A 25381-nucleotide genomic window follows, 5' to 3' on the forward strand; every position below is an offset into this window, starting at 1 on the left:
CGCAGCTGCCCGGTGCCTCCCTGCCGGGCCTTCCTGTGGAGCCCTGCTCTCCTGCGTGGTCCGGGAAGGTCGCATCAGGCTCCTCGCTGGAGCGTTTGGCGTCTCTGCTGGGCTCGGGAGGGCTCGGCAGGGCTCGGCAGGGCTCGGGAGGGCTCGGCAGGGCTCGGCAGGGCTCGGGAGGGCTCGCGCCTCTACTTTGCTTTTGTACTAATAGCCCCTTTGGCATCTTTTTTCTTTCTTAGAGCAACGGTTTAAAACCCAAGGCAGGGCCTGTAGATTTGGAGGGGAGTAGTGGACCTCAGGTTTAAAAAATTCAATAAAACAGCTTCAGTTCTGGGAACGAAAAGCCACAATTTTAGGTGTTGATAAATGCTTGGCAGAGTTCTTTTCCTCTTTTCAGAGCTGATCCTGCAGATGAGGGTTTTGGCACATGGCTTATGACTTAGCCCATACAAGCAGGGAGAAATGTAAATGATGCTTGCTTTTCTTTTCTTCTGCTGAAAAGGGGGCTCTGACCTTAGATTATAAACCTTTAGTTCAAGCACTGACATCATTCTAGCCATAGGGGGTGCTTTTCCCGCCGCCTTTTGTTCAAGGAGATTGAAGACCTGTGCTTGTACTTACCTTTTGCATAGCATCCGACACCTCCCATGCTCTACTCTCACGGCATGAACAGGACTTTCACAAACTAATACTTGCTCATTACCATTTATTCTCATACGCATTTGTCGTAAGTCTTCTAGGGACTTTCACCAGGCAGGACTTGGTTCATATGGTTTGCATTACTCTCATACCTAATAGAACAAAGCTTCATTTGTTTAAAAACATTCTACAGTATAGGCTCAATGTTCAGTGCTCCTCAGCGTATTTTCATATAACGGTGTTGCTCTTCTGTGAGGAGCAGTATCAGGAAAGGGATACTTGCTTTCTGGGATCTTGGCTAAAGGCTGCTGGCACTGACCTGGATCTAAGAAGTTAGATTTTGCCCCAGTAGAGCAGTAAATCCCTAGCGTCCTGAGGAGGTGGAGGGTTTGGTTTATTCGACTGCATTGCTAAGGCTGTGAGTGGACTCAGAGAGGGAGAAGAAAGAGGACAAAAAGAGATGGTCCCTGGAGTCAGTGGCCACCGCCCAGTCTGCAGCAGGACAGAGTTGTTGGTGCCATGGGCATCACTTGGTGTGTCCCTTTGTCCACGTGCAGCAGGCCCATGTGCTGTTGGCCTGGCTCACCATCAGGGGAAACTTTCTAATCCCTGCCCCTCCCTGATTTTTGCCTCTGACATTACTTGAAAGGCTAGTGAAACTAACATCATAATAGTAAACTGACCCTAGAATTGTCGGGATGAAAACTTTGGTGTTGTGGTTAATAAGATGGAAAGAGCAGCGTCTCAGTGGCATTTCTCTGGAACAGCACCATTTAAATGAAGGTAATGCTTTCATTGTTCAGTTTTTTTAAAAAGTATTCATACTATCTCAGTGAAGAATTACATGTATCAGTTATTAACTGAAACCTAATGATGGTGCTTTAAACAAATTAAGACTTTTGTGGTTTCCAGGTGATAAGAGCTCCTGAAGCAGATGGACCACGGTGTTAGCTTCATGATGTCATCAGCGTCCCAGGCTCCTTCTGTCTTCCTGCTCCATCATCAGTAGCACAGGACTTTCATTCCCTAAGTCCCCCATGGCTGTAAGATGACCACTGGAGCCTTTATGGTCATGTTCCCTAGCAGGAGAAAAGTCAAGGTCAAAGCTGAGTCAGGGCTGGGTGCAACGACTCGTGTCTGTAGTCCCAGCACTTTAAGAGGCCAAGATGGGTGGCTCCCTTGAGCCCAGAAGTTCAAGACGAGCTTGGGCAACATAGCAAAACGCCTCTCTACTGAAAATTCAAAAATTAGGCTAGGCGCAGTGGCTTATGCCTGTAATCCCAGCACTTTGGGAGGCCAAGGTAGGTGGATCACTTGAGGTCAGGCGTTCAACACCAGCCTGGCCAATATGGTGAAACCCCGTCTCTACTAAAAATACAAAATTAGCAGAGCATGGTGGCGCGTGCCTGTAATCCCAGTTACTCAGGAGTCTGAGGCACGAGAATAACTTGAACGTGGGACGTAGAGGTTGCAGTGAGCCAAGATTATGCCACTGTGCTCCAGCCTAAGTGACGGTAAGACTCTGTCCCCCCCCCAAAAAAAATACAAAAATTAGCCAGGCATGGTGGTGCCACCTGTAGTCCTAGCTACACTGGATGCTGAGGGGGGTGGATCACTTGAACCCAGGAGGCAGAGGTTGCAATGAGCTGACAACGTACCACTGCACTCCAGCCTAGTGACAGATCCAGACCCTGTCTCAAAAAAGAAGCTGAGTCAGATCCCTTTTAAGAGCTTTCACAGAAGCCCGCCCCCATCTCCTCCACTTAAATCTCATCAGCCACTGTATCTGCAGAGGAGGTTGAGAAATGTAGACTTTTAAGTTGAGCCTGTCACTGTCCCATAAAGAAGGGTTTCATTCAGGGCCAGGACTAAGGTGGGGTGAGTAAGACATTCGCTTTCGGTGCATGATTTAAGAGGGCACCAAGAAACTCAGTAGTCAAGGTAAATAATGTTTTAATTCTGTATAACAGTGCCATACTGGAACCTGAGGCAAAAAGAAATATTAGTCATGCTGATCCTATCTTTATTTTAAAAATTGATACTTTGTTCATTGTGAAATTTTAAATTTTTGATTTTAAGACTATCATATAATGAAATATCATTTATCATAATTAATCCATGTTTGCACCCCTTAAATTTTGTGCCTCTGTTGAGTCCTGCCATATGCCAGGCCTGGCCATAGGTTCTGTTAATGAAGAAGGGAGAGTGGGTATTGGATAGGAACTTAGCGTTCTCTGCCAGGGAAATGGTACCCTCTGCTTACCAGAATCCTTGTGTTCCTAGTTATGAAATTAGTAACCCTGTAGTTGAAGGGACACCGTTGGCAGGGCAGGGGTTGTGGGGCATTCTTTCTGCCACCCAAGAACTGGTGAGAAACAATTCTAATACTTCCAGAATAACCGCACAGTCATATCTTCATATTTGCATATGCAATTCTCTGGCAGGTATAGGTGCTGTTGGTGACCAAGGAGTTTGTGTGGTCCGAGCCTTACAGTCAGTTTGGGGTCCATGTTATAAAAGTGATTAGTAAGGCCTGACCCAATAGGTACAGAGTCAGCAGCCATGTGGAGTGTGGAACTTCTGGAAAGAACTGCTGACTCAGAAGGTCTTACCAGTTGCTGTAGAACTCAGAGCAAATGACCTTACTCCATGATGGGCCCTTTGGGATGGGAATAAGTGAATAAATACATCATATGTAGGGAGAAACTCACTCCCCAGCTCCCTGTTCTGTGTGTAGACAAACCTCTTGGAATGATTGTTTATGGTTCAGCCTGATTTCATGCGAACCTTCTTAGTGGTAATTCTTCCTCAAGAAGCTTTAGAGAAACAATAGACTAAAACCACATATGTGTGTGAAACTAAAAGTGGTTAATTTGCTGTTTTTAAATACTAATGGTATAATTTGATTATTAGAGACATGGGTTAAATTTTGTCAGGACTTTTAACAGTCACCTAGTATTTCAGAGAAACTCATTTTTTAAATTTCAGAATATTTTAAAATTATTAAAAAATTATTTGCAATTTTGGAAAAGTTTTACTGATGATGTTTTGCTATAAATTGGAGCGTCCTTGAGTAATTTACTAAAGATAATGTGCCCAGTGGATCTCATGGCTTAACTTGGCATGGATGAAATGGCATTTGCCCAATTTTTTGTTCTGGGAACTAGTTTGTTTTTTCCCCCTTTCTTCTTCTAGTTTCCACAGATTTGGTCTTGCAGATTTTATTGTAATTTTTTTTTACAAGTTGTAAATCAGTTAATACCTGAAATAAAAAGACAAGTGCTGTTGGAAGAGCTGGTACATTCATGAGCCTGATTTTTGCAAAGATGTTAAAAAATATTTTGTGGGTATGATTCACACCCTGATGCTTTTATAAATTCTTGCATTGCACAAATTCATGATTCAGTCTGTCAGATGATTTTCTTTCTTGAGACTCTTCTAGTATTGCAAAAATTCAGTGATTTGTTTCACAAATCCCTTCATCTGTCTCATCATGTAATGTTTTCTGTTTTTAAAGCTGTGAGCATTTTCTTAGGCAGCTACATGCCAGCCTCGCTGCATGGCCCCACTCCATCATACACTATCCCCTGTTGCCTGCTGGACTGCAAAATGTTTTAAAGAGGCAGTCTGTGGCTTCATGGTTCAGGGAAAAGTGCTATACTTTACCTCTGCTTTTCAACCTTTCACAGGAATACTGTGACAGCAAAGTGAGGTCACCAGTAAGAGTCCTTTCCAGTTCTTATGAAGGCATTTGCTACAGGATTCCAGGTGTTGGTATGGGTAGACTTTTAATTTAATTCTTATTATTTATTTAGAAATAGGTTCTCACTCTGTTGCTGAGGCTGGAGTGTAGTGGCACAATCATTGCTCACTGCAGCCTTGAACCTCTGGGCCCAAGTGATATTCCCACCTCAGCCTCCTGTGTAGCTGGGACTACAGGTGCATGCCACCAGGTCTGGCTAATTAACTTTTTTCTTTTTTTTTTTTTTTTTTGGCAGAGATGTGGTTTTGTTATGTTGCCCAGGCTCTTGAACTCCTGGCCTCAAGCAATCCTCCTGCCTCAGCCTCCCAAAGTACTAGGATTACAGGCATGAGCTACCACACCTGGCAAAACTTTTAAAGTATGAAAATACTTGACTTTGACAGGGCTCTGCCAATTAACATCTGGCTTTTGAAAAACAAGCTGTTTTTATCCGTTAGCATTAGCGTGGTTAAAATAGATGTATCTTGGTTGTCGGTATTTATTAACATCTTTCGAATGTGGATGCTTGCGATTATCTTGGGCATTGAAGGAAACGTCCTATATTTATTGACACACTTAAATGGCCAGTGCCTCAGTTTCCTATTTGTGAAACATAATAGCACCTACCTGAGAGCTGTGAGGGAGTGAAGGGGCAGTGCATTTAGCGGGTACACATTTATCAGTGTGCCTGCTGCTTTGGTAGGGCCTCTAAATGGTACCATCATTGTTGTTGCTGCAGAAACACATTCTATAACCAGTGTACAGACACAGCAGTGAGTTAACATGAATACAGTAAAGCAGCAGTCCCCCACCTTTTTGGCACCAGGGTCCTGTTTTGTGGAAGACAGTTTTTCTATGTTTGGTGGGGTGGGATGGCTGCAGGATGAAACTGTTCTGTCTCAGATCTTCAGGCATTAGATTCTCATACGGACCATGCAACCTAGATCCCTTGCACACACAGTTCACATAGTGTTTGTGCTCCTATGAGAATCCAGTGCTGCTGCTGATCTGACAGGAGGCAGAGCACAGGTGGTAATGCTGGCTCACCCACCGCCCACCTCCTGCTGTGCGACCATTCCTAACAGACCACAGACCAGTACTGGTTCGTGGCTGGGGGTTGGGGACCCCTGCCGTTTTGAGCATAAAATAGAGAGTGTGCCAGCGGAGTTGAGTTAGGACATGGAATTTATTTTGTAAGATGTAGTTTAACTTGGAAGCCCATAGCAGGTACAGTTCTGTGACTAAATATCCACGTGAAATGCTTTGGTTTAAGCATTTCAGGATTGTTTTATGTTGCTGGGAGCACAATTAAGCCAAAGAGAGATCCAATTTTAGACGGTGGTGGTTCAGAGACAGAAAATAGCTGGCAGCTGCAGGTTCAGAAAATCAAGGAGGGTTATCAGAACTGAGAAACAAGAAATAAACAGTAGAGATCGATGACTATCGGATGTTACTCTTAATCCTGTCAGTGCCCCCTCATTGCTTAAGTGTTGCTGACTTCATGTTCTTATCCAGGCAGGTCAGTAAATGTCATGTATCTGAATAAAGCTTGGGATGTGGTAGGGGACTAAGATGGGTAGCTAATTTTCCTAGTCGAATGATACTGTTTAGTCTGTCTTTTGCTGGGACGAAAAACTGCTGTAATGTTAAAAGTTGAAAATTTCACAATCTTTCTTTTTCTTTGTGAAGTGAAATCTGAAATCCTTCATCCCTTGACTTCATTAGAAGTGCAGTGAAACTGGCCTTCTAGATCTGTTTCTAGTCAGAGAACTGTATATACAAAGTTCGTGAACACAAAAGGGTCCAGTGAAATAACCAGACAGAAGGCTTGTCTAAATTTCTGATCCTTTTGAATTAAAAGTTGTTCTGAGCAGCAGCTGTCGTCTGTACCACCCAGGGGCAGTCTGCAAGTCAGGTTGCCATTTATTAGCCTTCTTTCCTTTTAGGCTATCGGTGACTTCCCAATTTGAACGTTTGAAAAAAAAAACCCTCGTCAGCAGTAAGAGCGTTCCCAAAGCTTGATCTTCAGAGTCTTGCTTCCTGATTTCCAGACAGAACTAAGTTAAAAACATAGTAACTGGGTTCGTTTGTTTTCCTGTTTCCAAGGCGTTTGGCCCCATGTTAATCCTCCCAGCCGAGGTGGGAAAGGATCACTTAGTCACTCACACTGCTCACTGACATGAGCCAACGATGGAAACGGTGACTTGACAAAATGCTGGCTGGGGAAACGGAGTTCTCCTTCAAGCAGGACTAAATGTTTCCCAAATTAATTCTGACAAAGTGAATGTAACATTCAACCTCCTGGAGTTTCTCAGAATAGGTTAGGGTATTTTAAGTCAACTCTGTATTTGTTGCCTGTTATTCAAATTTCTAACCTCAACTACCTGTTGGGTCCTTCTTCATTTACATCAAATAATTTCCTTTTCCAAGCTGTGTGATGGAAGGTTTTATCTTGTGAAAATTCCCTGGGAAAGTGATGGCACTGTGATGTCTTTGATTTGACGTTGGAGTCACATGGAGGGTGCTGTGTAGCCTTCCATCAGGAAAGAATGGAGGGCTGTCTTGTCTTCCTGATTATAGTTTTGGGGTGCATTCAATTGACAACATAATAATAGTGTATCACGGTGAAAAATCACTGGTCTCCAGTGGGTGTTTGTGTGGACCCAGCTTGGTCTCAGAATATTGCAGATGGGTGGGGTGCATTGTTGAATGTTAATGTGTGCAGCCTTAAGCACTAGGCACAAGCCCACTACTATTCTAGGTTATTTAATTTGCTTTAATGAGGAAGGAACCATGTGGTGCATTTGAGTAACGGAATACACAACTGCTTGTCACTGGGATGTAAGTATAACAGGGGTCCAGAAGAAGGCAGCGAAGACAGTATTTCAGTAAATGTTGCCAGGCTTTGTCTCACAAAGACTTGGTTATATTTTTGAGTGACTAATTAGGAGTTATTTTCAATTTAATGTTGTGTTTGCTGTGAGTCAGATAGAAAATCAAGATGATTGTTTTCAACAGCTTATTTCAGACGTTAGCTACCAGATAAAGTCACTGACTATTTCCAAACCCAAGGAGACTTGAGTGCTGATTGACTCACAGTACTTGTGTTCCAATGAGTCTGTCCACACCCAGCCTATATGTGACACTCAAACTCAGAGTGTGGGGTGGAACAGGGAGGCAAGAAAACAGAGTGCTCTGGAGAGCGGTGGGGTGGGCAGGGCGACCAAGACCAGTGGAAGAAGTCGGGGGGGGCTTTGTTCAGTGTCCCACTGAGGGCCCAGGGAACAACTAGTGGGAGAGACCCAGGTTTGAAGCCCCTGGCACTGGACTTGGGGAGACTGGGGTGGCTCTGCTGCCTTCAGGAGGCTCTCAGGTATTGACAGGAAGAAGCTGGAAGGCAGCTCTTGGCCAGAGAGGAGGCGCTACTGTGCTCGCACTTTCCGCCTCCTCAGCTGAATCACAGCCATCCTCTGCACCTTGCAGGGACCATTTTCAGCTGTTTAGATACTCACCAGCTCTCACTGTGGAGTTCTGTTCCCAAATGCAGCATGTTTATTTTAACCTGTGTCTTCAGGCGGTTTTTAGGTTCACACTTATACCTTTTCGTCTTTGTGTCAGGATATTTTTCCTTAGTCTGTAGCCGTTTTCCCGTTTCATCTCTTTTCTCTTTATTCCTGCTCCCCTCTTTATCCTCAAAGGGATGAAAACAACTTGATTTTTATCAAAGTGAGTGTTGATAAGTGGTCATGTGTTTCTAACGCGCTAGCCATGTGTGCTCTACAGACTGCTTAGACGTGAGCTGTGTGGGCATTCGTCCTTATTCATGGCCCCATGAGTGACCTGCTCAATTCATTTCTCCAAGGTTATGGATCTGTGACTCTCTTGTTTAACCATTATCGTTGCTACCATTCACTGAATGCTTCCTATGTTCATTACCGTGCTTTGTGCAAAGCATTTTACAGGCATTCTCTCATGTAATCTTCATACCTAGCCTGTAAGATATCCGCATTTTATAGCTGGGGAAATTGAGGCATAGGGAGGTTAGTTATCACCCTGCTTTATTCTGCCAGTGTGTTCTGTAGCCAGGACTTGACCCTCATCTGAGTCCTTGGGTCTCAACCACAAGCAGGTACCTTCTGGAGCAGGATTGTCCCCTAGGGACATTCAGCAGTGTCTAGAGACATAGTTTTTGGCCACGACTGAGAGAGCGCTACTGGAATATAGTGGGAAGAAGCTAAGAATGCTGCTAAACATCTTTCAGTTTCTGGGACCAGCCCCTACAACAAAGAATTACCCAGCCCCAAGTTAAAAGTACTGAAATTGAGAAACCCTGTTATATCTGGAAACATCTACCTTTAATATTCAAGGGGTACCAAGTATTAAGTATCCAAGCAATGTTCTGAAGTTTTAATTATTTCAAGAAATATTCCTTGTTTGCATAGTTTCAAACATTATTTTAAAAATCCTCAGTAGGGAGTAAAATATGTAACTGTTTGCAAAGAGAAAACATTTCATGAGATTCCTAGCTTTTGAGATTCTGGGGATCTCTAACAACTTTTTTTTTTTTTGAGACACGGTCTGGTTCTGTCCTCCAGGCTGGAGTGCAGTGGTGTGATCTCAGCTCACTTCAAACTCCGCCTCCTGGGTTCAAGCAATTCTCGTGCCTCAGCCTCCTGAATAGCTAGGACTATAGGTGCCCGCCACCACACTCAGCTAATTTTTGTATTTTTAATAGAGACTGGGTTTTGCTATGTTGGCCAGGCTGATCTTGAACTCTTGGGCTCAAGTGATCCACCTGCCTCAGCCTCCCAAAGTGCTAGGATTACAGGCATGAGCCACTGTGCCTGGCCGGATTTCTAACAATCTTATCCCTCTATTGTGATAGAATGCTGTTGGAACAGAGCATGACATTTGAATAATTACATCAGACATTTTTTCTTTGGTTCCCACTTAGAAGCTGTATACACATAAATTATCTGCTAGATGTCAGCAGCAGGAAAATTTATAATTGTGAAACTTGGTGTCTTAGGCTTTTTTGCGTCCCATGAGTTGAGTTTGCCTCCAAAACCCCACTGAGCAGCCCAGGGGAAAAGGCTGTGCAGCCAAGGAGCATGACCTGCGCAAGGTGAGCAAGGCTAGGGTTTTCCTGAGAATGAGGCTGGATGTGGGTTCTGTGTGGAGCAAATCTTGCAGCCTTAATGACAACCTTCTGTTTCTGTGTCTAGTCATGTGCTCAGCCCCTCTGCTCATCAGGCAAAACCGAGTGTTTCCAGTTGGAGAAGTTTAAGGTCTTCCTGTTTGTCTGAACTCCTGGCAGCAAAAACATAGACATCTGTGCATTATCCAGCTCGTTTCCTTCCCCAGCCCCCTGCCCGACCCCTCCCCCTCCACAGCATTGTATTGTTCACATTCTTCCTTATCTTGACTTTGTACTAACTGCCTGTTTATTGTAATGACTCCTCCGGTAAAGTACTCCTTGGGACTTTTTTTCTTTTAATTAAATGTTCCAGGGTGAGAAATTGAGAATCTAGCTAAAATGCAGTGCACAACATTTTGAAATGTTAGGCCACGGCAAGAATGACCAGTTCCTGCTGATCTGTCTCATGACTTCTTTTTAGGGGAAATGTTTGTTTCTCAGGGTGTGACTGTCAGTGACAGCCACTGGCCCCTGTAGGCCATCACCACCCTCATTCTCTCCTCACCCTTGCCCTCCAGGACCATCTCCCCTCATTCTTCACCCATGGCAGGTTGTCTCTTTGGCAGGTTGTCTGTTGTCCTCTGTCTCTTTGGCAAATTTCCCTGCTTTGCCTGTCTCAGGCAGATAGCATCCCTAGGGTATGTCCTGCTCCTCCCGCCTTCTACACCCTCACCATGGGGGAGCTCCATCCCACCCCGGGCTTTCTGTACACCACGAGCTCCCAAGTCTCCTGAGTGCCTAACATACTTAAAGTAGTTAAGGGTCATTCTAATTCCTCGAAGCCATTATAAAATGTTCACAAATAATCCTGTGAATTTGAATGGGTCCAAGGGGCTGTGAGAACATAAGGTCAATTTTAATTCTTGTGTTTGAAATTCGTCATACTGTCTACGGCCATACCACCCTGAACGCGCCCGATCTCGTCTGAAATTCGTCATACTATATAGCTAACAGATATACCTGGATTAAAAATCACTTGCCCCTTTATTTTCCATTTTTACTTACAGAAACACACACACACACACACACACACACACACACCACAAAAAGGTTATCAACTACTTCTGTCTTGCTGAGAACATAAGCAGCGTTGGCATGGTCCAGCCCTTTTGACTTCTCTTAAGAAGTCCTTTTATGCAACCATCTGGGGTTATACCACAGATGCAGAAAAACGTCAACCTTCCTCCCTACCCCCCCCACCCCCGCAACCACAACTCTCCCATTTGAATTAACCATCTGTTTACTTCCCAGATGTTATATCCCTGATAAAACCTTATCTTGGTTTTCTCCAGATTCTCACCCCTCAGTCCTGCCTCACCCCACCTCAGGGCACTGAGTTCTCAGTAACCTAGTTACGGTCTTCAGTGACTCAGGTCTTTATTATATCTGTGTATTTCCTGATTTCAGCGTTAATGACAGTTTCTGGAGGGCAGTAAGAGTATCTTCAGGTCTCCTTCCCTCCCTTCCCTCTCTGCCCACATTGTCCAGCACTTCAACCTTGGACAAACCACTGTGAACAAGATATTAGATTCTAGAGGTGTCTGAATTGCCTTACCACTTTAAAACTTCAGTGCTTCCTTCAATAAAAGTTTGCTGTTAATAATCACAGTGATAAATAAGTGTCAGCAAATGTATATGAATGCAAATTCTCTGGTTTGGAGGTCAGCAAATATGAGAGACTCCATTTATTTATTGATTTATTTATTTATTTCTATTTTGAGACAGAGTCTTACTCTGTCACCCAGTGTACAATCTTGGCTCACTGCAACCTCAGCCTCCTGGGTTCAAGTGATTCTCGTGCCTCAGTCTCCTGAGTAGCTAGGACTACAGGTGCCCACTACCATGCCTAACTAAATTTCTGTTTTTTCAGTAAAGATGGGGTTTTGCCATGTTGGCCAGGCTGATCTCGAACTCCTGACCTCAGGTGATCCACCCACTGCGGCCTCCCAGAGTGCTGGGATTACAGCTGTGAACCAACACAGCCAGTGTGAGAGACTCCTTTTTAAATGCTTTAGTTTTAGCTGATGTTTAATGAGCAGTAGTTTCAAGAAGCATGAGCTTTAGTGAGAAGAGAGGAAAAAGCAAACATTCTGGGTTCTGGGAAAAATTATTTTTGCAGAATTGACACAGTTTCACCTATTACTCCAGAAATCCATCACATCCATTAGGAGCCTGGGTCCTTGGTTTCCTGGGGTGGGAGTGGGGGTCCTGTGTTCACACAGCATAGGGTTATTGCCCCACTCCATATGGCCAGCGTTAGAAGGTCTGGATTTTCATTCTTGCTTGGATCACAAAGGCCTGAGATGCTTCACCACCTTCTTTTATGAATGGCCATCTCTGCTAAAGGGCAGATTGGAGCAGAAGTTAGGAAATTAGGAGTGAAAGTAGACATGTTTGGGTCATTCTTGTTGTTGACATAGCTTTATTCTCATAATCCAAGCTTTCAGCCCTCCTGTCAGTTTCAGATGTGCGTGACTGACTGCCAAGTAGTTTTTTTTTTTTTTTTTTTTTCAGAACTTCTCACCCCAGCCTTTGCTATTGGTGATTATCATTGTAATCAGATCAGTTTTACTAAACCTTATAAAATATTGCCTTTGACAGCATGGCAGCCAATATATATATTTTGAATTTAAATGTCTCCATGATGTTATTGATAATGCCAAATAAAATTGCAAATCACTTTAAATTAATGTCAGCTCTGTAGCTTCATCACCAGACTATTGAGTTGGAGTATTAGATTTTAAAACATCATTTGAATCATTTGGTTGATAACAAAACAAGACATTTTATTAGATTATTAATAAAAATACTTATCAGGAATTGCCCCAGATAGATGTAAATCAGCCTTCTGAGGCCATTTATAACTGATGAGAGAATTGTACTGCTTGATTTTAATAATTCACTGAGGAATGAAGAATAAACAGCAAACGTTAATTTTATAGGACAGTTTCATACGGTTTATGTTTTGAAATGAAAGGGATATGACTTCTGACTCTTGCCTGAAGCTAAGTTACTTAAAAAGGAGTCTCCCATATTGCTGGCTTTTCAACTGGAGAATTCCAATTAAGATGTATGTGTTAACCAGTTGGCACCTTTCTTGATGTATATAAGAAAGCAAAATAGAAATACTTTTTAAAATCGTTAAAGCTTTGTATTCTGCCATGTCCTTTGGTCTACAGCTATCAAATTCTTCCTGATTCCAAGCATTTTACTTGCCTGAAACAGGAACAAAAGTATATAAGAAAGGAACAGTTGCTGATTTTTCAGAACCGAGTAAGGGTCCTTTAAGGGCAGGATCCATTTCTGCAGCCCAGGGCAGAGGGGGGCCTCATTTTTGGTGGTTAGCCCAAAGACTGGAGTGGGGAATGCTCTGCTCTATTCCCAAGAATAAAAGTTAGAGTTAGGTTCTCCAACCCCAGGAAAAAAACAGATGAGCAGAAGAGGGAGCCAGGCCAGCCCTCACCCTTGGCCAAGGCCCTTGGCCACCCCCTGGTGTAGTGCCCACAGGTGTGCCCCGGCCATGGCTGCTGAGCTCTCCATCAGCCATGGCCATCCCTTGCCATTCCTCGTAACCTGTGGGGTCTCCCCATCTCCCTTCCAACCAGAGACCTCCTTCTCCAGAGGAGCAGGTCTTAGGGAGCCATCTGCTCTGGGAGAGCCTCTAGTCTGGGAGAAGATAGAAGAGGTGGTCATATGCTTGGAATAACTGACTTTTGGAGCTGAAAGTGACAGTGGTGATCTGCCAGTCCAGTGCCTTCACTTTGTGCCTTGGACATTGAAGCCAGAGTAGGCAGCGGAGCCATGCGAGGTCACACACCCATTAGCTGAGAGCCTGGGTTGGACCCATGTTTTCCTGACTGCCTGCCTGGTGGGTCTTTTCCCTTGTCTATTACTTTGCCATTGTACAAATTTCCTTCTACAGAGAGTCAGAATGATAATAGAAGGTGCTTTTGTGGCCTTGTGAAGAAAAGCAGCAGAAAAATAAAGTTGACCAATCTGATGGTAATAGTAATGGTTCCTACTGTGTCTTGGTACTTACAGTTATACCTGGCTCTCCATGCAGGGTTTGTGTTCCACACAAAAAGTGTGGCAGTGACTTTCCTTACCCCTGCTTTAGACATGAGGAAACTGTCCTTAGAGAAGTGACATTTATTGCCCAAACAAAGACACAGAGCAAGATAATGCTAGAGCCTAGTTTATAGCATCGAGTCAGGTCCAGCTCTGTGCTACATCCTTTCTGCCGCATACCTCCTTTTACATGGGGAAGTTAGTATATGAAGGAAAGCCTAATTACCTACATGCCAGATGGGCTCCGGAACCAGAAGATCTAAGTGCCAAAAGGAATGCTTGAGACACAACTCCAGAAGTGGTTGTGTTTGTTATGCTGGGTCAAGGGATCCTGCTGCAGGGGGGATAGTCCACGTGGATGAAGTGCTTGCCACGTGCTGTTCTAAGCTTGGTACTTATTTTAACTTAGTTGATCTTCACAACATCCCTACGTGGCAGGCTATTACTCCATTTTACGGACACAGGAACTGAGGAACATGGGCCTACTTTCGGCTAAGGTCACTACTGAGGATGTGGTAGAACGAGGGTTCTGATTAAGAGTCTGCCTCCAGATTGAATCATTCTTCCATGCTGCCTTTCTGGATGAGCTCATTGCCCGGCAGAGGTGGAGGCAAGGGATTTGTCCTGTGTACCGTTCCTGAAGCCTGACAGATCCTCCCCAGAGGCATAGTCTGGCTGTTGCCATGTTATACTGGAACACAGAATTATCAGCCACCCTGCTTGTAGGGGACAGAGAAAAGGAACCGCTCTGCCACACATGGATGTCTTCTCGCGAGGCCTGCAGTGATCAGGGCTGTGGGAAATGATTTGCTGTGATGAAGTCTGTCCTAACCACCTCAGAGAAGTATCTGTCAGCACGCCAGGGACATGCTCCTTTTTACCACCTAACCAAAATGCAGGCTAGTTTTTCCTCCATGGATTCCTGCAGGCTCTCTCACCCTGCATCTCTCTCTTCCGGAGGTGTGTGGGGGGTCTCAGTGGTCATCTTCTCCAGCCTGGCTCATCCTGGGGAGCAGCAGGGTAGCTGGAGCCCCTGGGAGTGGATAGCACTGGGTGTGGAATGGGACAGGCTTCCTCTGCCCACCTTGCTTAGCAGCCTGTACAGGTGAGCACCTGGGGAACAGGGAGTTGGGAAGCATCTCTTCTTACAGAAATGAACCCAAAACCGTTTCTGCCCAGCCTTTTGCTTTGTTTTTAAATGGCCTGGTTTCCTGATACATACTGCTTCTGAGACATCCAGCTGAACTTTATCTCTGTTTACTATGCCTCACTATTGTTAGAAGCTACAATAATAAGTCCCTCTTCCCAGAAAGAGGATTCTGGGATATATGAACAAGTCCAAGAGTTCAGACTTTTGGAAAGGGGTTTTCTGTGACCATCTTGAACTTTGAGCGTGCAGTGACTTCATCTAGGCTGCAGTGGGGAACGCTCACCGGCGCCGCCTCCCAGCTGGTACATTCCTGAGTCGTTACACCGGCTCAGTCCTGCAGGCCAGGCTGCTGCCCAGAGTGGAAGGATCGTTTTGTATTCAAAAGTACCTGGGGCGACTGGCAGCTGCATGTTGAGCTCACGGTCCCTGAGGAGTGTGCATCCCTTTGGAAGCAGCACTTAAGCCCATCTGTTTTCAAAGCATAATATGAATCCTAAATATTTGGGGAATTCTTCTAGTTAATAAATGGAGAAAATGTAAACCTTTCTACAGTTTTGAATTTGGCATTCTCATTAGGGAAAGTTGAAAAATGCTGGGAACCTTGATCCCTGGCCTCAAGTGATCCGCCCACATCACCCTCTCAAAGTGTTGGGATTACAGGTGTGAGCCACTGCACCCGGCCTGTTACTTTCCTTAATTAAAACTCTTATCCTGAAAAGACACAAGACGTTTACTTTAAGACTTATATTTTGCTTAACATCACAGAATTCATTGTAAATTTGGAAAACACCTTTCATTTAAAATTCTGTAAGGCAGTGGCATTAAAAGGCAACTCCTGAAATTGAAGTTTTAGTTTCATGTAACAAACTGAAAATGCTTTTGACCGCATGGTCTGTGCAGGTATAGGCATATGGCCCCGGCTTATGGGGTCTGGGCTAAATCAGATTATAGTGTCTACCTTAGAGGTGGGTTTGTTCAGCCCCTCCTGCCTGATGGACAGACACACAAAGACTTGCTCCTTAAAGAGATTTTAGATGAGAACATTTGTAGAAATAGAGGGGAAGCAAACAAAAATGCATATGTGGGCTTTAGAAGAGAAGGAATCATTTAGAAAATAGGACCAGATAAGTGGACCTTCCATCTCTGGCTGTAGATGCTGATAGGGTTTGGCCGTGTCCCCACCCAAATCTCCTCTTGAATTGTAGCTCCCATAATCCCCACGTATCATGGGAGGAACCCAATGGGAGGTAATTGAATGATGGGAGCGGGTTTTTCTCATACTGATGGTTTTATAAAGGGCAGTTCCTCTGTACATTCTCTCTTGCCTGCTGCTGTTTAAGATGTCCCTTTGCTCCTCATTCACTTTCTGCCATGATTGTGAGGTCTCCCCAGCCACGTGGAACTGTGAGTCCATTAAACCTCTTTCCTTTATAAATTACCCAGTCTCAGGTATGTCTTCATTGAACGCATGAGAACAGACTAATACAGATACCTCAGGACAGGAGGGTGAAAATGACCTCTCTAGAAATGGGTGCCTAGAGGTAGATTAATTGGATACGGGAGGAGTTACAGTTGGCATCAAGAAAGAAATCTATGGCTGGCCACGATGGGTGCATTAAACAACAAACTTGACAGTAAGCATGGGGTCAAGAGAGCTCACTGGGGCTCTCATGCCCAGAAGAAAAGAGACTTGTTCAGGTGTGTTTGGTGGGAGGGGCTGCCTGGCAGCTGAGAATGCCAATAGGCTCAAAGGGAAGAGAAGCATCTTTAAGAGGGGTCAGGTAGGAATCAGAATGCCTGAAAATCCTATAGGTCTACCTCATAAGGTCTTGCAGATTCCCTGAGATTTGGGGTGGCCAAGTCCACCTGAGTGCCTCCTGAGCGGCCAGCCAACTCTGGGGGAGAGGAGTTTGAGAGAAGCAAAGGCCGTGGGGCCAACCATGCAGTTTTCTGAGCACATGTCCAGGCCCCTCAGGTGTAGGTGAATAAAGGTAACAGTAATGAGTGGGGAGCCTTGCCATTTGCAGAATAGAGATTTCTGAAAACAGAAGTTAACTTTAGTATGTGATGCAGAGCCCACCCAGGACCCCAGGAAAGACAGGCTCAAGGGCACCTAGGTTCTGAGTCAGTCTGCCCTGGCTTCTGGGGCCCCAGTCCCTGTCCATCCTGTCATCTTAGACATACCAACTAGCATGGCTTTTTTTTAAAAATGGAGAAAAACAACTAAAAATATATTTAGTTTAGTAAATATCATGAATGCCCAGATTATAGACATACTCATTAGAATAGACCTTTTAGGTCGGGCGTGATGACTCACACCTGTAATCCCAGCACTTTGGGAGGCTGAGGCGGGCAGATCACGAGGTCAGGAGATCAAGACCATCCTGGCCAACATGGTGAAACCCCATCTCTACTGAAATACAAAAAAATTAGCCAGGCATGATGGTGTGCGTCTGTAGTCCCAGCTACTTTGGAGGCTGAGGCAGGGAAATCACTTGAACCTGGGCAGCAGAGGATGCCATGAACCAAGGTCATGCCACTGCAGTACAGCCTGGGCAACAGAGCAAGACTCTGTCTCAAAAAACAAAACATATATATATATATATATATATATATATATATATAGAGATACTAAAAATAGATCTGAAAAATCATCTTAAGTTGCTCCTATACATTCGAAATTGCCCTCTGTGAGAAGTCTCCAGAGCTGGGTTTCTCAACATCTGCAATGCTGACATTTGGAGCCAGGTTATTTTTGTTTAGCAGTGCCCTTGGTCCACCAGATACCAGTAGCACACGCCCCTACCCCCACAGCTGTGACAGCCATAATTGCCTTCAGACGTTGCCAAATGTCCCCTGCAGGGTTGGGGTGGGGACAGAATTGCCCCTAATTGGGAACCGTAGCTTCAGAGTTTTCCCAGATGTCAGAGACGGGATGGAGGAGAGGGGTCGATCGGAAGTAGAGCCAAGGAAATTGGCAAAAGCAGGAGGGGTTGAGCATGTTTAGACTGCAACCTGAAAATAATAGAATTGTTAATGCACTGGGGTCCTCCTCTTAAATATTTAATCAAGATGTCTGTATTTCTGTAGTCACTGTGTTTTACGGGGTGGCCAAAGTGAGAGTTTCACAACCTCCTTTGGTAGATTTTTTAAGGCATGCAAGGTCCTGTGCTTTTTGTGCCAACACTATCCTTCCAGTTCTGAAAGCCGCTTTTGTCCTCCGAAGAAAAGGACCTGAATGTTTGGGCAGCTCATTTCATGCTGTATGGGGATTATCAAACAACATATGAGCTGGGAGAACAGCTGGTTTCCCTACAGTCACTGGGCTTGTGACTTGGGAGGCATCATGAGCTGTGCAGGGGACAGGTGGCCTGGCCGCTGGGTCTCTCCTGACTGAGCCAGGCCACACTCCTCCAGCCTCTGCTTTTCAGTTCCCATCCCCAATACCAAGGAACCAACCTTTTCCATGCTGCCCCACAGTGGCCTTTCTGTAAAAGACCCTACTGGGAGCTTGATAGAAATGCAGATTCTGGCACCGCCCAGAAAGTTTGATTCAGGGGTTGCTTTGGGACCAGGAACGTACTTTTTAATACAGGTAGCTCTCATTATCCTCTGGGAGATGGTCCAGGAGCCCACACTTTAAGAAGCTGCACTCTGGAGGGTCTTTCCAACTCTTAGAAGGCAAAAGCATGTGCATTCTACTTCACATAATCCTCTCATCCTTGCAGAAGAAACAGGGATGGAGGCCACATTGCTGAACCTTGCAGGATTCATGAGTCTGAGGGAGATTGCAAGAATGAAAACAGAGATCGGCCAAGAATCTACCAGTCTAGGCTTTAGATTTAGCTTCCAGTTTCTCTGAAATAGAGAATAGAGAACAAGTTGAAATGAAATCATGAGGAAATCGACAAATCCAAATCGTTGAGTATTTTGTCTTATAATTAGCCCAGTATCTTCAATTAGTCAATGTCAGGAAGAAAATAATGGGGATGGTGTGGAATAGGTTGGGGTGGAAAGACTATTCTTGACTAAAAGAACCTAATCAGATGCATTGCATGTGCCGTGATTGAGTCATGGTTTTAAGAAAACAGCTATTGACCTGGTGCGGTGGCTCACGCCTGTAATCTCAGCACTTTGGGAGTCCGAGGCAGGTGGATCACGAGGTCGAGAGATCGAGACTATCCTGGCCAACATGGTGAAACCCCGTCTCTACTAAAAATACAAAAAAATTAGCTGGGTGTGGTGGCGTGCACCTGTAGTCCCAGCTACTTGGGAGGCTGAGGCAGGAGAATTGCTTGAACCCAGGAGGCGGAGGTGGCAGTGAGCCGAGGTCGCGCCACTGCACCCAGCCTAGTGCCTGGTGATGGAATGAGACTCTGTCTCAAAAAAAAAAAAAAAAAGAAAAGAAAACAGCTATTAAAAACGGGGCAGGGGTAGGGAAATTTGAGTAGGAAGTAGGCTTTGGATATAAGGGGTTTACTGTCATTTCTCTTGGGTGTGCTAATCTTATTGTGGTTATGTATGAAAATCTTATTTTTAGGAAGTGTATGCTAAAGTATTTAGGGTGAAGTGTCAAAACATCTGCAACTCATTTTCAGATAGTTCAGAAAAAGTGTGTCTGTATGCTATAGATTGATGGAACAAATATGGGAAAATTTTAACAAATGTTGAATCTGGATGTTGGGTATGTGGGTGTTCATTGTCTGTTCTTGCCAGCTTATATCTATGTTTGAAAACATTCATAATAAAGTTGAAAAACAGAACCAGGGTGAGTAAGCAAGGTGGTGTTCTGGAAAACATTGTTTGTCCTGTCCTCATTCTTTGGGTTTGCTGTTCCCGTCATGGTGGGGAGTGAGAGCTTTTTGATGCAGACTTGATGGACATCCTTCCGGTTTCCCTCATTCTTTCCAGGTAGATGTGAACTTTGCTCCTGAATTTCTGTCCGGGTGATCCAACTGATGGGCACTGGATGGTTCTGGCTTCACATGTACTTTCTTCCCTGCTGACAGCAGGAAGCTGCCAAAGACAGACCCAGGATCTAAGTGACAAACTCCGGCTCAGCTCTCCTGAGGACCTTCACTCTACCTTTTCAAATTAGGGCTTTGGGAAGAATCCATACATAGGACTGACTCCCACAGACCAGCCATTTAGAAACTCTCCTTGCTGTCTATTCTGTGGTATTAATGTAGGTGTCTGCAGGATTCTCATTTGTTTTTTCATCTCTCACTTTTTTTTTTAAGTGAAGAGGCTTTACTTTGCATACCGTTGTGCCAGTCATCATTTTCTGAACATCAGAGGGCTGTCCAGACTATCCACAATCACCAGGGATGCAATAGTAAGGTGGGGTGTTCCTGAGGTGAAATGTATTTAGTGGCTCATGGAGAGAAGTCTTTTACATGGAATGGCAGCGAGGACCTGGTTTATGAAGTGGGCTTTGTGGAAGCAGGCATTATGGTTAATAGCAATGGATGCCAGGCTGAGGAGGGCTGTGCCTGGTACCCCTTTGGTTAACAGGGTTCTGTAATGAGGATCTCTTTCCCTTGGATACAGATGTCTCAGCAGGTGTCTGCCTTCCAGTGCACCTGGCCAAACTGGGACACTTCACAGAGCACAGACCATTGCACAAGACCCTGCTGCACTTCCAGATTGTCCCTTGTCCTGCCACCCTGAGAACTTTGCTTGCAGCCTATATTCATCTGTTTTCAGGCTGCTGATGAAGACATACCCGAGACTGGGTAATTTATAAAGAAAAAGAAGTTTAATGGACTCACAGTTCCACATGCCTGGGGAGGCTTCACAATCATGGCAGAAGGCAAAAGGCATGTCTTACGTGGTGGCAGACAAGAGAGAATGAGAACCAAACAAAAAGGGAAACCCCTTACAGAACTATCAGATCTTGTGAGATTTATTCACTACCATGAGAACAGTATGGGATTCAGTTATCTCCCACCAGGTCCCTCCCACAAGATGTGGGAATTATGAGAGCTACTATCGAAGATGAGATTTGGGTGGGGACACAGACAAACCATATCACAGCCTCCAGAAAGCCTTGGTTTTAGACAGTCAGCCTTGCGTATCACGACTGTTCCTATGATAGTAGCAGTTAGCAAACTTACTAGGGAAAACAGAGCATCTCATCTCCCCATTGGAAACAAGAATGAAGGCCTCATCCCAGCCAATCTTGTATGGATGTGAGAATTTGGTGCAGTGAATAAGGAAATGTTTTAGTGCAAAGGAGAGGGAACTATATTATTTTAACTTAAGCACACGGGTCCTTAAGTAATCCTGCCTTCAGTTTGTCCTCAAGCATTTTGCTAAGCCCAGATGTCCCATCTTCTCCTCTCCTGAACTTTTACAGTCTTTCTCTTCAGAAGCTGCAAACTAATTGCATTCCTGACTCCAGGCAGAGCTTGCTGGCCAGGGCAGTGGACACTGGAGTCGTCATGCAGATATAAGTCACCTGAGAGGTTGTAGGAGCCCTTCAATTCTGCAAGAGGACAAATAGGAATGTTCTCATTGAAAAATTACATTTGGGTCAGACATGGTGGCTCCCACCTGTAATCCCAGCAGTTTGGGAGGCCAAGGCGCGTAGATCACCTGAGGTCAGGAGTTTGAGACCAGCCTGACCAACATGGGGAAACCCTGTCCCTATGAAAAAAAACAAAAATTCAGCCAGTCATGGTGGTGTGCTCCTGTAATCCCAGCTGCTCTGGATGCTGAGGCAGGAGAATTGCTTGAACCTGGGAGGTGGAGGTTGCCGAGATTATGCTAGCACACTCCAGCCTGGGAGGCAGGGTAAGACTCCATCTCAAAAAAAAAAAGAAAAGAAAAATTCCATTTAACAGAGAAAAGGAATGGGACAGAGATGGGCTGGGCATAACAATAACATGGTTTTCTAATCAAATGGGAAGTCTTTATAGCTCTCAATAGGCTGGGCTTGCCACCTCTGGGCTCAAAGGATTTGTGAGGCTGGTGGGCACGTGTAGCCTCTCAGGGCCTCCTGGGAGTCCTTGTGGCTTATTTTCTTGTTCTCTTTTAAAATGATCATTTTCATTATAAACAATTTCCTCTAAAGCCCTTGAATATTAGTAACTTTTTTCTCAAAAGGCTTTCTGTATGGTACTATGTAGAGGCGGGAGCTGAGAATGAGTGAGTCGGAATAGGATATACCTTCTGGCTGAATGCTAATTTATCTCCACCAGTTGGATTGGCAGCTGGATGAGGTAGTGGGGAAACAGGAAGACCATGACTCTGCCTGGTATGTTTAGACACGAGTGACCTCGTCCATCTCTAAGTAGCCTGTGCTTAATTTTTTCTCTGTGCAGTGTCTGGGTTTCTGTAATCTACTGGGCATCTCCACTGGATCATCAGTTGTCTGAATGGTGTCATCTTTGTTACAGGAAAAGCTTCTGAGGGCAGGGAGCTGATATTAAGTACTTACTCTGCCAGGCACTGTGCTGGGTGCTTCAGTAGGTTCTTGTTCATTCCTTCCAACAATCTGGCGAGGTGGGCTATCCTTACCGGTTCAGATGAGGATGCTCTGAGAAGTCAGATGTCCACATGGCCAGTGCTGGAGCTGGCTTTGGAAACCATGAACTCCCTTCCTGTACCCAGTGCTTGGCACAGCCCTGTTAAACACACACATACACACCCTGACAAGTGCATCTGTGCCTAGTAGTGCACTAGCAGTGTCCCCAGAATACCATCTTGTATAGCAGCTACAGTGATAGGAGGATTTTAAAATACATCATGTTTCAAGGGATGAGAGAGTCACTAGCTCACTAGGAGGAAGTCAGCCAGCAGGCAGACAGCTGGTGCAGGGTATAGCAATGGGCGTTTTAAGCTTTGACACTGGGCTTCCTCATTTCCCTGCTTCTCCTCCTCTTCGATAACTGCCTGCCTCACCCCCCTCCCAACATGCCAGGGTGGGTATGGGGGAGTCTTAGCAGTTCTCATGGAGTTGACTTGACCTCAGTTAATGAGATCTAATCATTCAGAGCAGGGCCATTTGCCCAGATGTGAGCTGCATGATTGTTTCTGGCCTTGGAATGGGGCAGAAATGGGGCTGCAGACAAGCACTGCTGGCCCCCGTTTCAGGGTCCAGGCTTCTCTGAAGAAGGCTTGAGCCATTGGAGCAATGTCTTCTGGTAATGAAGTCATTCGTCCTTGGGTACAGAATGAGGCCTCTGTGAAATTGGGAACAATGGGCATGTTGAGTTCCAGACCTGGGATGAATGGAAGCCTAGGCAGAGGCACATGGGATGAACTGGGACAATTCAAGGGATGCATTCTTCATAGACAAGATTCTGTTGTCAGCAAGTCCACTCAGTTGTAATGATGCTTAGTTAATGGTCATTAATGCCTTTTAAAAATAATTTCCCCAAGTAAGTCATGAACTCTTAAGGGTTGTTTTTTTTTTTTCCTTTTTTTGCCCCCTCTTTGAGTTTTAATTAGTGTAAATTATTTTGTCTAAAAATCACCCTGTGAAAAATGGATGAAATATAGGTGTGGGAGCAATGTTTTGTTTATTCTTTTTCATGGGGATTGTTTCTTATTTTACCTATGAAGCAAACACACTTAATGTCGCTGCTAGAAATTTAATTTCCAGGGAATAAAAGTAGGGTATTGCTACTCTCTACTGTTCAGCAAAAGCTCTTGGTGCAAGTTTCTCGGAACTTAGCTCACCTCGTACCAAAACAGCAGCCAAAAAGTCTTGCAAACTTAAAAAAAAATCCACTACTAGAGAATAGAGCTCATTGGGAGTCCTGCCTCCCTCTCTCTGGATCCCTGTGCTGTTTGACTTTTTCCAGTAAAAGATGACGGAGCGGGAGCCCTGTCCTAAGCGTGCAGCAGCAACCGGGACAGTGCCCCCTGGGTTGGGAGCAGACCTGGCCCTGGCCACCTCTTCTCTCGTGCTCCCTAGAGATAAGGTTCACTGCCACCGAGAGTTCTGAGTGCGGTGAGATCAGGGAGAACTTGAAACAAAGAAACGCAGCCAGGGCAATTGCAACTGCCTGGGATGCTGGCCGGGCCGGGCTTGCTGGCAGGGTTCTGCGGGCACGGGCCGGGCTTGGAGGGTGTCGCTGCGCGCCGGGGAGGCGGGGCGGGGCCTGGCGGCGCTGCTAACCGGCCTCCTTCTCCCCTAGGTGAGGCCGCAGGCGGTGCTCTGGGTCCGGGAGCGCTGTCCCCAGCATGAGCGCGGCCGGCGGGAGTGAATGACTGCAGCTGCGACTTCCTTCCCGGGCCGCCCCAGCCTCCTTCCCCGCCGACTTTCTGCTTCTGATTAACTCCGTAGACTCCTGACTCTTTCTTCGCCTGGAACATCAATATGTGTCATGTCATTGTCACCTGTCGCTCGATGCTCTGGACCTTGCTGAGTATTGTGGTGGCTTTTGCCGAGCTCATTGCCTTCATGAGCGCAGACTGGCTGATCGGGAAAGCGAGGAGCCGCGGCGGTGGCGTGGAGCCGGCGGGCCCGGGCGTGGGCTCCCCCGAGCCCTACCACCCCACCCTGGGCATCTACTCCCGCTGCATCCGGAACCCAGGGGTGCAGCACTTCCAGCGGGACACGCTGTGCGGGCCCTACGCTGAGAGCTTCGGCGAGATCGCCAGCGGCTTCTGGCAGGCCACGGCTATTTTCCTGGCGGTGGGAATCTTCATTCTCTGCATGGTGGCCTTGGTGTCCGTCTTCACCATGTGTGTGCAGAGCATCATGAAGAAAAGCATCTTCAACGTCTGTGGGCTGTTGCAAGGAATTGCAGGTAAGAGGGCAGGAGCCCGGGCTGGCTGGGGTGGAGGGATGGAGAGCTGCCGGGGCCACGCACTCTGGCACTGGTCATGTGCTTCTTGTCAGTTTTGGAGATGACCGTTTTCTGTCTAGTCAGGTTTCCTTTGCCCCTTCTGTTGTAGGCGACGTTTGTGTGCTATCCACATGGGTCTCTTTCCCGTCTTACCCCGCAGGAAGACGCAGGCTTGCTCTCTGGTTTCACATGGTCTTCCTCATTGCTTATTTTCTCAGGATCTAAGTTGTTGGTTTTAGTTTGAGTAACTACTCCTGCCTTTTGTTTTTCCCATTAAATTTAAAGCATGCTCGCCACTTCAGTGCAATTCCCTGAGGAATTACGGTGAGCGTGAGTCCCACCTGCAGCAAGCACTCCATGCTAAGAATGTCAGCGGGGGCGCTCATTAAGCAGCACCAAGCCTGCTTACCCCATCCACTCTCAGCTCCAGCCTCCAGATGATTTCAGCCTGGGTGGGGAAGACACGGGCTGGGGAGGAATTAGTATCAGCTGCTCTGTGTTTAGTGATGTTCTGGTTTAAATTGTGCGTCTCCTGGAGCCTGGCAGACAGAAAGTTCTGTGCACTCAGATCAGAAAATGAAAACTAACGCTGCATTTCCTGGGAATTTCTCACTAATGAGCTTGTTAGAAATGGGTGGAAAGGACAGTATGAGCGCTTTGCTGTGGTCCCAGGGAGAAGGCTGTGAGCTTCGGGAAAACGTCCACTGCCACTAGCACTTTCACAGGCTTCCCCACGTGGTTTGTAAGGTGGGTCCTGAACCAACAAGGTAGCAATCTGTCTA

The 25381-nt window shown here is 45.7% G+C and overlaps 1 protein-coding gene across 2 annotated transcripts in view; it reads left to right on the plus strand.

Moving 5' to 3' along the window:
- The window catches only part of LHFPL2 (LHFPL tetraspan subfamily member 2), a 155258-nt gene that overhangs the window by 109523 nt on the left and 20354 nt on the right, over positions 1-25381 (plus strand). For both annotated transcript variants that reach the window (XM_032277561.1, XM_032277572.1), the window contains exon 3: positions 23946-24560. In XM_032277561.1, coding sequence (XP_032133452.1) covers positions 24128-24560 — 433 coding nt within the window. In that variant the 5' untranslated portion in view covers positions 23946-24127. The remainder of the gene's footprint in view (positions 1-23945; positions 24561-25381) is intronic.

This window comes from Sapajus apella, unplaced genomic scaffold (assembly GCF_009761245.1).
Source record: "Sapajus apella isolate SASKATOON/1434 unplaced genomic scaffold, GSC_monkey_1.0 scaffold1, whole genome shotgun sequence".
Classification (NCBI taxonomy): Eukaryota; Metazoa; Chordata; class Mammalia; order Primates; family Cebidae; genus Sapajus; species Sapajus apella.